A 13,598-nucleotide genomic window follows, 5' to 3' on the forward strand; every position below is an offset into this window, starting at 1 on the left:
AAACTCTTCTAATGGATCTGGTGGTTCCCATTTCACCAGCCACTTATGCTGTATTTTTACTGTCTTGCTGCTGTGCATGAAAGGGAATTGATTATAAGGACAATTTGGGTCACTTAAGCATCCTGAGGGGATCTATTACTTGGAGATACACTTTATTGTTACAGAATAAAAAGAGTTTCCTCTTACCCACATAACTACTGAGGGTTTTATGATTAATTATGTTAAAATGCCTTCTTGCTCTCCTCACACTTCAGGCAACTGCTGTACAGTATTATTTCTATGACTACAGATCATTTTTATTTAAGGGTGCTGTAATGACGTTTTAGATGTAATAGTTGATTTCAAAATGTGAAGAAAACACAAAGTTCTGCACATTTGATGTTAATCCTTTGAACATTACAATATGCTTTATATTTCTAGCCTGCTCTGTGACTGTTCCTTTTAAAAATCTTAATTATATTATATTTTGTGAATGTTCTAGGTAATAATTTGAGCTAAGTAATACTGGGGCATGAAAGACCACTTGGCTCTGTGGAATCATTTAGAAAAAGAACGGAAAGAATGTTTTGTTTCTGTATTTATCACGTAACTAATAATCATGAGATCAGCACAGCCAGCCCCCCTGAGCTTTACCTCAGATCAGCCAACTGTTGAACATGCTGAGAAAGAAGACCCTAAATGAATTATTTTGATAGAGCAGCCTGTTGGAAGATGGAAGAGTTTGGCTGATATGGGGAGTTTTCATCTAAGTCCTCCCTTCTTTGCTTCTAACCATCTTGGCGAGCAGCCCTTTTCATGCCTGCACATGCCTCTTGTTTGCACTGATTCAGCACCTTGTCATACAGACATAAAGAAAAGCCTTTCAATGAATGCAGATTGTTGTTGCTAGCAGAGCATCAGCCCACAGCATATGACAGAAGCCAGCACAGAAGATGGAAGTGCAAACTAAACTCTTCCTCTTTTTCTGTTGCTGGTGGTATGTCCTCTTTAGACAGCATATCCTTTTCATATGATGGAAATGGATTTCACAGTTTATTTCTAAAAAAGAAATAAAAAATCCTATATTTCCACCTAAAAGCTTACCCAAATGCTTTATGAGTTGCTCAGGCTGTGGCAGGTTGGAAATGATGATGAAAATGCCAAACTCGTAAAAAGAAATTAATGAAGGTAAAGACCCTGTGTGTAGATTGTGCCATATGACAAAGCAGGTGAGATGTGAGGGGTAACAAGGGCCCTGTCTGTCTTTTTGGGCTTACGTCAAGTGCTGCTACAGTCAACTGGGGACATGAACAAGAGCTATTAATTGCAATGTAAATGAATAGTCACAGTGAATGAAACTAAATCCATTGTATTTGAAACAACTTCCAGTTTCTGTAGAGTAAGCTCTGCTGGACTAGAGTCTGTATCCTTGGAGAGCATACAAGAGATTTCAAGGAGACATTGCCATCCACATCATACTTTGCTCTGATGTGCAACAGAAATTACATTTTCCAGTTTATTTTTGTGGCTTGCAGGACCCACAATTTATGTGTTACTTTGGAATTTGGTGGTGAGGAAAAAGAGGACTCCACTCTGCTGCTGTACGTGCTGCAACATTTGCATTCCCACTGTCAAATGATCCGGTCCAGGTTTCTTTTGCTGATAGGGTAGAATGAGGTCAGTGGCTTCACAGCAAAGTGTTTTCGTATATAATCAGTCCTGCATTTTTCTGCATTCGAGAGTGGAAAACAGACAGAGCCATCTCTCAGACCTCAGTAAAAACATGCACATGTTGCAGCAGGTAAGGTAGACTTAAAGTAGGCAAGATCTGTGCTGTGACCTGAGCTGAGATACCCAGTGGGAGAGTGCTTCTGGCATTGTGGTTTTAGTATAATGACTTCTACAGCACTCACTGATCACCGCTGGCATAGAAGTTTTTGTGACCCAGTTTTTATGATACCTAGGGCCCTTTAGAGCAGTCTCAAACCTATTCTGACTTATGCTGGCAGGATAACTTGGCACAGAGGGTCCTCAGAGCAAAACATTGCCAAAAACTGCAGCCTTTGAGTGTGCCCCTCTACTGAGAGGAGCGAGCTGAGTGCTTATGATACGCAGCCAAAATTAGGGCTAAGATAGTTAAATCAGTGTGATGAAGTCATACCACACCCCTTGGACAGACAGGAAGAATGGAAAGAGTTAATACCACTATTATTGTTGATTAAACCTCAAAACCAGAGAGTTTATATGAAATAAATAGTTCCTCCTGGTTCCCTGTCTGCATAGAGAGGTTGCTCACAGTGCGTTTTCCAAAGGTATTTCAAATAACTGGGATGAGAAGGACTTTGGAACTGAATGGGCTGATGTCCTTAAGAACTCAAAGGATGATAAACATTGGATCATGAAGTCTTTGCTCACACAAGTCACTGTTGTTTACATGAGCAAACCTACCAACTTCAAAGATTTATTCAAGGAAGGACTGCTCCTGTGAATGAACCAGAAGCCTTTGAGCACTACAAGGTATAAGGGCAGCTAATGGGAGATGTTTTAGAGTCTGGCCAAAGACCCTAGAGAGGAATGACAAATTACATTCAGAAAATAAAGATATTCCTTGAGATTTCTGCAACTCTTTTTTTTTTTTGCTCTGCTCCCAAATCTTCTCAAAGAAGGAAAAACAAACAAAAACCAGAAAAAAAAGTAATTAATCTTTTACCGTGGTCTCCACTGATGGCTCTGAGACAGCTTTAAGCCCTCCAGCATAGCTGTGGGGACTCTATACCACAAGTGGGAACATCAGCAGATGGCTTTCTTACAAATTCCCTGGTTGTTTCCCTCCAGCCTGCCACATTTCTCCATCCTGTTCTGAAGCTTTCTGTTCATACTTATTTTGGAGGCTGACTTCTGCATCTCCCTACCCATCTCACTTTTTGTATATTTATACTGAATTCTTCAACCTCCAGGATATTTGAAGACAAATGTTGCTCAGTATTTATTGGCAGTGTACTACTGAACATCAGTGAATGCAAATCTATTTCCTCATGCCTATAAAACTATTTGAAACTTGGCAAAAATGCTTGCAGATCATATCAGTATTCATCATATGACCCTGTATGGCTGTCATAGAGTCACTAGGGTTGGAAAAGACCACTAAGATTGTGTAGTCCAATTGTTGACTTCTCACCATTATGCCCATTATACCAAGTCCCTCTAGATCATGTTTTCTTGTTCTATGGACAAATCTACTCCTTCAGTGCATTCTCTTTAAGGAATTATAGCACATTTAGAATTTCAACAAGGCTGAAATGAAACCTGAGGCCACAGGCTTCAGTGAGGTCTCCATTTTCAGCATTATAAGCTTCAAGAGCTGTTTGATGTGATTAGCTGTAGATGAGATAATGGTAATTTATTTGATGCTACCTGCAACAGGTGAATCTGAAAAGGACGTGTGCAGAAATCAATCTTATCTTGCAGTGAATTCATTTGTGCCCCTAGATCTTCCCTGATAACAACATGTCAGAGACTGACCTTGTTAGGGGTGACCTTATGTATCAGCATGCCTGAAAAAAAGGGATTTGATTTTGGATGAAACTTGATCCTTGTAAGGAAATGAATGAATTGCAGAGATGGAGTCACATCAGTCTGGTGTCAGCCTCTCTTGTCACTTCTACAGTCTGTGGTAGATTTTTATGTATCTTTCTATTTTATTTTCCAGGATGGGTTATGCAGTAATGTAAAGATTTAGATCATAACGAAGAACTTGGTTTTCATGTCTACAGAATGAGATATCAGGCGTTTCTCTGACTCTCTGTTAAGCCCCCAGAAATAGATGCCACTGTGCAATGCAAGTTTTGGGAAGTCCTGCATACTTGTTTGCTATGCAGTGTGCCTGGGACGGTCATTGCTGAGGCTTGCAGCACCATCCAGGACATCTGATGGTTTCTTGGCATAAATAAAATAAATAAATAGATAAAATTAAATAAATAAAATTCACTTCACTAGAGAAAAAATATTTTAGTAATTCTTAAAGCACCGACCTTGACTCTGGCATTATTATTTGCTACTTATTAAATAAGTAATAAGCTCTCCCTACTGAGATGGCTTGCCATACAAAATGATGAGCTCCTCCCCAAGGTCCAGAGAGTGTAAATGGATGTGAAGATGCAACTTAGCAGGTCATATAAACGTGAGGTCAGTTCTGTGTCCAAAGTCAATAAGCTTTAATTTGCTGGCTGACTCTGGTCCTACAACCTGCTCGGAGATCACCCACTGTCACTCCCCATTTTATTAATGCGAGAATAAAGAAGAGAAATACGCATTATGTCCCTGTTGTGTTTAGTTATAATGAGAGATTGTCTCCAGCTGACCAAGGTGTCCTCATTAATGACTGTTCTATATTTAGCCTTCACGGAGAGCATGTGCCCCCAGTTCAATCAAAGACCCAGTAGTCATGGTAACAACACTGAGCATCTGGATGTGTACCATTTGCCAAACTGTAATGAAGTGCAAGACAAAAAGAACACACAGCAGTATTAGGTGAATGAATGCACTGTTCTTTTCTACTACAGATTTTGAATAACTGCTCCCTAGCCATAAATGATGGGTTTCGTTTATTTATTTTCAGGAAAAAAGAGCCCCATTAATAGAGCTGACAATTACTAATCTATTTTTTTCTCTTCTGTTTCTTAATTTCATTTTGTAGATGTATCGGCATTCATATACGGCGCATTATGTCCTCAGCAGAATTCCTCATGGGTAAGCAATTATTCGGTGTTTTCATATTAAAATTCATCCATTAAGAATTCTGTGAAATCATGCCCAGTGCTTCCCAATGACAGCCCTTTGCAGAGGTTTGTCATTCAGCTGCAGCATCTGCTGTGCTATATGTTGTACAGAAGATGACATAGTCTGGAAGCAGAAATACTCATCTGCCCTGGATCATCAGACTACATTAATTTCGCACTCTAGTTTTCAAGGTTTTGGCCAGAATGTAGATGTGTTGGCATCTGACTGGGAACCATGGTTGGCCACTCACCAGTGCACTATTGGAGGATCTATCCAAGGGTGTCAGTGTCTTAAATTTAGCCACAACTGTGGCATCACCCTTCAGTTTTAGTTCTTTCAGCAGTTTCCCTGGACACAGACATTCTCTCTAGCATCCCAGAAGAGAGCACATAGAGCCACTGTGTGTTTACAGGATCCCACTACATTCAAAGTTACACTGAAGTCACAAGCCTTTGGGTTTTTAAGTATATCATTTCAGACTGGACCCAGTAGTGATCCCTGGGGTACTCCATGCATTTCTGGCCTATAACTAGACTTTGTGCCACTGACCACTACTCTGGGCTGGGCGGTTCAGCCAGTTTTTGATCCTCATCACTGTTTGTTCATCCAGCCCACACTTCATTGTCTTCTCAGTGTGGGTCTTACAGGGCACAGTGTCAAAGGCCTTACTGAAGTCAAGGAAGATAATAGCCACAGCTCCCTTCTCATCCACCAAGCTGATCATTTTGTTATAGAAACCAATCAGGTTGGTTGATTATGACTAACATAGGTATCAACTAGCTTGAGGAGATCCTTCTTTATCATTGATTAGAGGCAGTTTTTTAAATCCCTCTTAATCAGCTCTATCTCCATGACACTGTAGATAACCCTCAGCTCCATTCTCATCTCTCTGCAGCTCACCTCTTATGTGTCTAGAGTTTACCCCATAATTCCTATCTGATTATCCCTTAAAATATACCTCTTCGGTTTGTGTGTTATTTTCACCTCCTGATTATTTAAGGAATAACCCAATTGGTTAGGAATGGGATTCCATCATATCAACACACAGGCAAATGGACAAATCTTAGATATATTTCAGGATTCTGCAAGAAGAGAAAGGGCAGGTGTAATGAGTGGAGATGATGTAGCAGGTGATGAAGTGCATCAACTGACTGGGAAGTAGAGCCTCTGTTGGATGAAGGAATGAAAATGTCTTCATTGCATATTTCATATGTAATAGGGGGACATTGTCTGATGGATGGGTGGGACTGAAGAGGTCAGGACCCAATGCAGTGACAAAGCACAAAGTGCAGTTCAGTTTGATGCCTCAGGTTCTTCAGTGACAACAAAATTCATAGTCCAGGCAGCATCCTTGACCTTCTCCTGCCAATAACAAAAGGTGTATCTCAACTGAGGCTAACTATTAAGGAGGTGAATTAATCTTATCTTAAACATCACTTTTAAAATCACCTGACATTAATCTGTAAGCCCAAGTTGCTTTTTAAAGGGAAATTTCTAATTCTTCCACTTTCTCTCCTGATTCAGGCTGTGTCTGAGTGTTCTGTAAGCCAATTTGACTACATCCTCAGCTCATATGTGGATATAAAGGATGTGGGACTGTAATATTTTCCCATAGGAGATGCCATGTAAGGGAACTCTCCATATAAGGAGTAGCACAGTTTAGCACTTTACAAGACAACTGGTATATGCCAGTGACATACACGCTGAGAATCTTACCTGAAAGATGAAAAGTAGTCTGGGGTAGAAGAGAGAGCAAATAAACCTGCAGGGATTCTGTGTGGATTTGGTGAAGTACTGGCTCAGGTTGCCCAGGGAAGTAGTGAAGTCATAATGCTTAGGTGTTCTGGAGGTGCTCAAGAAACATGGAGATGTGGCACTGAGGGACATGGTTAGTGGGCATGGTGAGGATGGGTTGATGTTTGGACTTGATGATCTTGGAGGACTTTTCCAACTTAGCGATTCTATGATTCTATTATATATGTTCTTTTTGTTGGCTTTTGTTGTTGTAATCCCAGCCTTCTTTCAAATGCATAGATTCAGGTTAGCAACCTGTACACTTTGTGCTTTTGGATTTGTTTGTCTGTTTATTGTGGCCTGAAGTTTTCATCTTTCACGGGGAAAACAAGCCAAGATCTGCATTCCTATTTTGCTGGGCAGAGGACTCGGGGCACAAAGAGGAGTTTCAAGTTTAGTTCTGCTTCCCTGCATGGCACCGGTTTTCCTCCTGCTCACTCAAAAAAGTGATGCTGGCCCCGGGTGCCATCTAGTGGAACAAGACTCTTCTCTCTCCTTTCATCCTCCCTTGCACAGGCGATATGTACCATCCCCTCTGTTCCTCTCTATCTTAGATACCCGCTGATAACTGTTTACAGCTGTCTGCTTGATAAATCCTTTTGCAAAGCACCTCTCATAACCCCAAACTTGCCACAGCTTGATCTGGCACTAAGGGTTCTAGGCAAGAGCTAACTTTGTATCCCACAGGGTACCTGTGTCTTTAACTTCAAGTTTCAGCCAGAAGTAATACAGTTTTAGAAAAGGGAAATAAACAAAGCAACAAACAGACTGAAAAAGCCATCTGTGTTGTGTTTGCTTTTCTCAACACTAAAACCAGCATAAAACTTGTGCATTTCCTCAGACCTCCTAGCTCTCAGCTCTTTCTGAATGAGCCATTACCCACTGAGCACAGCCAGCCGAGTGGCAGGGATCAGAACTGACCCCTCGAATGCAGTCTCAGTACAGTGTTAGCACATCCAGACAGTGCACACCAATGGTAGCTTGCATATCTGCTTATCGGGATCAAAGAGACTTTAGCAGTTACTCCCACACCTCATTGATTTTATATGGGGAGGAGGAAATTGTAAACATCTTCTTCTGCAAAGCATTAGTAGAATCATAGGCTCCATTAAGGTTGGAAAAGACCACTAAGATCATCTAGTCCAACTATCAACCCATCAACACAAAGATTTGCACTCCTTTCCAAATTTGTGTAGCATTATCAGAAGAATGGGATGAGTACATCACAGGAGCAATTGCAGTTTGGTTCAGCTCTTCCTACGTACACTTCAGAGCATTGCAAATTATTGCTCCCCACACTGAATTCCCATTAACTTCAAGAGAAGTCCCATGGGTGCAGTATGAAATGTACATTGGAAGTCACCCAAGCTGTAACAGGAGGAAGAACTCAGCCCATTCTCAAAGCAATGGCTGTAGATTTCTGCAGAGTTCCCACTAATGTTCCTGTCCAACCTTTTATGTATGCTATATCCAGGTAAGACATTAAGGCCCATTAAAGAAAGTTTAATTAGAATTTGTATATACTCTACCTTTAAGCTCTTTGAAAGACAGCCAAGTTTTCCTCATTCTTATATGCTCTTATTTTCCTATTAGCAGTAAAAGGTAGAAAACCCCTTCATAGAACTGGCCACGCTGGAGACAACTTCCAGTATAACCAAGTCTTTTCTGTTTTGTTCTATAATGCCCCTTCTTTTTATCATTCAAATATCATTGCACAGCAAGAATCTTCCTGTGCTTCTGTGTCTCCATCTGCGAAGCTAAGAGAGAAATATTGCTTACCCCACAGTGGTGATATGCAATAATTACTGTAGAAGTGCTGCACGATTTCACTCTTCTTAACATTTATAAACTTGCACTAGAGCCCACATTTTATTTTAAGAGAAGAAAGCACAGTAATTAATAGAGTCTGTGTTCAGCTAATTAAATTTTACTGTATGAGGTGCATATTCTTCCCCTAACAATGACATAGAGAGGTTGAAACTAGCTCTTACAAGAGATAAGCTAATTTTTTTAAAACAAGTAGCAAACAAATGTGTTGTGCAGTTTGTGAATCATCTGCTAATGTTGCATCTCCTCCTTACTCCCTCTTTCCCAATAACTAGTCCATTGTTTGTATCATTTTTTGAAGTGCTCTCTATAGCAAATCCAGGAACCTCTGCTTCGTAGTGTGGTGATTCTTGTGCCAGAGTGTAATTAACAACATACTCATGATCAGATATGCTTATCCCATTGATTTTGACAACAGAGGACTGGACAAGTTATCTTGGTATTTTGATTGTGGAGCCTGACCTTAAATCCTCTGGAGCAAATAGGAATCTTTGAGTTTACTGGAATTTGGCTCAAGTTCTGATGTATCAGTTGGGTTCCTTGCTTTTTTAATCATCTGAATTAAACACTAAGGGACAGTGCTTGAACAACAGTTAAAATACATGTGTTTCTTGCTTGGAAATTCACTTTGTACCTTTTTAATAAAAAAAGTTCCAGCATTTCATTAAAGACTTTAATTGAACATCACTCACTTCTAAGCGGTGGCAGGTCGAGAGCAGCTCAGCCTTGGAAGGCTGTCGTAGTCTGTGCCAGTGGGAGGAAAATCACTTCAGCAGCTCAGCACCATGTCATTTCCAATGGGGGTTTGCCATTTGTACGCCCATGTTGGTCACTGCTCAGCATTTTTAATTTGAAATGTACCTCCTCTGTGTAGGCAAAGCAGTTCTTTACCACACTCTTTTCTAGAGTTAGTTGTGATGTGGGTGGACACCTTGGAAACCATACATAAAAAGGAGCAGTCCCCTGATGGGAGGATTTGATATTAAGAATGAGATATTAAGAATGGCTGGAGAAGCTGAAGGAAAATAACTTAAAATCTTGAGTAATTAATGGTTAGGTGCGTGTGTTAGCAGTTAGGCAGAGAAAAGCCTAGCAACCAACATCCGGATATTACAGAAAAGGTCAACAGTTTATTGTTTATTGGGAAACCATAAAAAAGGAATAAAGAAGAAGGATTTGAAGCAAAGTCTGCCACAGTATTTATCCGAGGCAGCATTCTCAGAAAATGGAAGTAGGATTCCTATTAAATTCTATTCTTAAATAAATTGCGCAGGGTCACTCAATACAGAAACCAGGCTTCGCTAGTGAGAAACTCAATTGGATTTGGAAATGTTTGGAATGTAATAATGTCATAATTTTAAGAACACTGTTACCAGTATCTAAGGGCAATTTCCATTCTTTGTGTACTCAAATAAGCCTAGAGTTTGATGGGTGGTTTACTGTTTTCCAGCATGGATTAGATTGGATTGGATTAGATCTTCACTGGAAATACAAGCCAATGCCTTAAATTTACTTAATTCCCAGAGGAAGTTTGTGGCTCCTTTTATGACATGTGATTGATTTTTTAAAGTGATATTAGTGCTGTACAATATTTCACAGGTCTAGTACTAAAAATTACATACATGGGTGCTTTACAAACAATGGCAGACTATAATCTGACAGATCTCTCAGCTCCCATTCTCTGCTGTATCTGACTACTTTGCTTAATCAGAGCCAAATATGTTTTAGATTCCCTTGCTTTTAGTTTTTATGCTCTAATTCCATGGAATTCATTCATCTTGGGCAAAGCGCTGGGTGAGCTAAGCTGCTTTCAAGACTTGTTAAAAGATTAGATGTGGATCTGTGTTTGAAATTAGTTGATTCAGATTGCTTCTACTGCTTCTTCCAACTTCTGCTCACTGAAAAATGCTGTAAAGAAGATACAAATATCTGTGCCTACACGCATTACATCTTTAATAGTGGATAAACCTACATGAATGGAAGAGCTTTTTCCATCTGTTAAAGCACTTTTGTTTGAATTCCAGGATGATTCCTTTTGTTGCCTCTTCTGATAGTTTAATTTCTTGATTATCTGTTCTGGGAAGACTGATTCCCATTTGTATTACGTTTTCCTCTTGCTGAGAGTCTCTAAGACTGTGTATCTCCTGGGAAGCAATTTTCTTAATGACACCTGTCTCCTTTTTTCCTTGGTGAATACTGAAGTAAACAAGTCATTTAATTGTTTAAGAATGTCTTTTTGCTCCATGAGAAATGGTATTGTTGCTTCTTGGAAGTCTTCCTTTCTTTAGGAAGAGGTTGGAGAATCTGTGGTTCTTTGTTCATTTATGAACACGTGTTCTACTCCCTTTAATTTCTTTTTGCAAATATCCTCCAGTCATCTTCTTTTTTAATTCACCAACAATTCTTAAATATGAAGTTTGCAGTTCTTTATAACCTATCCATATTTCTTCTTTACATGGTGTTTTTTTCTTTTCCTCTCCGCAGAGAAGAAGAAACCTATTTAAGCTGCTGTCTGGTTTTATGCTATTAAAAGTAGATGTGAAGACACCAAGTTCTAGTGCTGAGACAGGTAGTTAGGATAGATAGCTGTTGTTTTTTTAATAGCTAATCATGAAAACATCTTACAGTGAGATGAGCTGATGTGCTTAGTGCTGTTGTCTTTCAAGATATTCAGTGATGGTTTGATGACAATAATCGGAGGAGTATTCCTGCCTTCCCTGTTTTTTCTTCAACTTATTTTCATATGACAGTGCCGTCTTAAAATGCTTTCGTTATTTTCCAAAGTTATGTCACAGTTAACCAGAAGGGTTCAAAGTTTTTCTCAGGAACTCACTCCAGCTCGCATGTATTTAGACATATGGGAGTGCTGTTTGGTGGAAATCATGGCATTTTTGTACATACCTGCAGGATTTGCGAAGAAATTCCATGCAAATGCTGTTGTTCTGTATTGGAAATCAAACTAAAACATTATTCAAGCAGACCCACGGAAGAACAACCATACCACAGCCCAGATTTTGAGGGATTTTTTTCACTTTCATTCTTCTTCAGTCTGGTACTGTAGAATATTTTTATTGAAGAATTCTTGAAATCAAAGGAGCTTCTGACTGGGTCGGTGGGAAACATTATTTTGCTTTAAGCTGCATTTGAAGCCATTGTTATAGAACCATTTGTCATGTTTGTGCTCAGAGCAAGATTCAGTGCTGGAAAATGGTCTTTAGAACAGGAAAAAGAGGGGAACACACAGCTAAAAGAATGCAATTTCTTTAAAACTAGTACTTCATTAATCACAGTATTTCTTAATGTCAAAAAAAGGCAAGATGATATGACTGTTTGGCTTGTTTTATTCTACACAGATGTTTTGATCAGAATTACAAGGAAAATAAAAAGACCTGGTAGATGGCATGCTAATTACATTTAGGAACATTTCTTATTCAGACTTTTTTAGTAATGAGAACTCATTTAAAGAAATGAGTAAATTTCTCTGTTTACTAGTTCAATAATCTTTTGTGAACATTGTGCTGAAATCATTCCTGTGCCTGGAACAGCTTAACAGCCTCTGTTCCAGACAATGTCATCTGAATGTGGAAGAGTTTATACAACACCCACTCCATCCTCTGTCTGGCCTAAAACAACATTACTTTTCCTTTCTTTCCCAGGCTTTAAAATCAATCATCTTAAGAGATGAAATAAATAAGAGCAACCCTTTAACAAACCCTTGCCTTGCCATTTCTTAGGCTGGAAAAATAATAAGAGTGCTTTTCCACAAGGAGACACTGAAAGTGGTGTAATGATGCAGTGAATTTCATGTAAACCTGTAATAGTGGATATACAGGCTGCCTTCAGAACATCCCATTTCCAAGCCAGCATCCTGTACAAATGAGCTCACAGGGGAAGGCTTGGGTCCTAACAAGGCCTAATGATGGGAGTCTCTGAGAAGCATTGGCTCTTTGGAATGATTGAGTTGCCCTGTAATATTGATTGACTCAAGAAAATATATATAGAATTTTAAGCAGAAAGTTTTGGAGGAAGGCTGTAGCTATGAAAAGCCATCACTTTTCAGCAATAATATAGCTCCTAGAAGGAGATGGCTGGCTAGGCCATTGTGAGACATGTATGCAGTACCTGGGCGATGGGCAAGTGCTCCTGACTTTTTGGTGCGCATTTGGTCTGAGAACCTTCAGGCTTCTTCTTTAACGAGGAGAATTGCAGGTTCTGAATAGGATGAGATAACCTGAGGTGCATTTGATAGCTGCTCTCCAAATGTGTATTTCAGTTTGTGGATCATGAAGAGCTTGCTTGGGGAGAGTGGTAATAGGTTGTGGCCATCGCACTGTAGAGGCTCTGTAGGCAAGTACTCCTTCTGCTACAGGTGATGTGGTGCATTCATAAAGGAGTTGTTTGGGGCTGCCATGGAGGGATTTAATGTTTATGCACCCATGTACCCCATGTAAGCATGTAAAAATCTACTATTACATGGCAGAGTTTGCTAGTAGTTGAGCTGAATTGTATGCCATTTTCAGGCTTGCTGAGAGTCTGGTCTCGCCTAGTCACTACTAATACAGTGTACACGCTGATCCAGTTTCTCTGAAGCCTTCTAGATCATGGCTACCAAAGAGGGATGTCTTCTCAGGCCCATTGCTGTAATGTTCAAGTTTTCTGCAAGTAGTGAATAGTGGTTCTCTTGTGAAGAGGATTCTCTTTCTAAGAGAAGAGAACTAGAAGAGCATGTCCAATTCTCAGGAGCATTTCTGGAGGAAACTAGGATCTTAAACTGCTTTTGTTATCCCATGATGGAAAAGAATAGTGCAGAGTATGAGGATAGTTTCCTAGCTAAGACCTCCCTGCACTGGTCTACATCATTACTTTGGCATTCCTGCTCTTACACATTCAGTGGCTAAGAGCATTCAATGTAGAGGAAGTTTATTGTAGCTCAATTTGTATATCAGGCACCTTCACACAATATGCAATTCCATCAGTCAGCCTTTCTATCTGCACATTTATCAAATGACAAATAAACAAGATTAGGCTACAAGAGAAATTTCCCATCTATTCTGAGCAGAGTAAGAACTAATTCAGCAGAAGCGGTGATATTTTTTCCTCAGAGAAAGGGAAAATGTCTTTGCTTTTCATGTCTGCAGCAGAGCTTTTTCCTGGTAGACCAGATTTTTACCTTCTACCTTGTCACCTTATCAACCACCAAAGCTGGTTTATGCAGCTTT

The 13,598-nt window shown here is 39.7% G+C and overlaps 1 protein-coding gene and 1 long non-coding RNA gene across 6 annotated transcripts in view; one reads left to right on the forward strand and one right to left on the reverse strand.

Annotated features, from left to right (window-relative positions):
* DPP6 (dipeptidyl peptidase like 6) overlaps window positions 1–13,598 on the forward strand; it is a 445,939-nt gene that overhangs the window by 345,536 nt on the left and 86,805 nt on the right. For all 5 annotated transcript variants that reach the window (XM_015852842.2, XM_015852845.2, XM_015852841.2 and 2 more), the window contains exon 6: window positions 4,676–4,728. In XM_015852842.2, coding sequence (XP_015708328.1) covers window positions 4,676–4,728 — 53 coding nt within the window. The remainder of the gene's footprint in view (window positions 1–4,675; window positions 4,729–13,598) is intronic.
* Window positions 5,934–6,586, reverse strand: LOC107308757. Its single transcript, XR_001552897.2, has 2 exons — window positions 6,475–6,586; window positions 5,934–6,120 (listed from the first exon to the last, which is right to left on the reverse strand). It is a non-coding gene; the product is annotated as an uncharacterized LOC107308757 (long non-coding RNA).

The sequence above is a fragment of the Coturnix japonica genome, chromosome 2, assembly GCF_001577835.2.
Source record: "Coturnix japonica isolate 7356 chromosome 2, Coturnix japonica 2.1, whole genome shotgun sequence".
Lineage (NCBI taxonomy): Eukaryota > Metazoa > Chordata > Aves > Galliformes > Phasianidae > Coturnix > Coturnix japonica.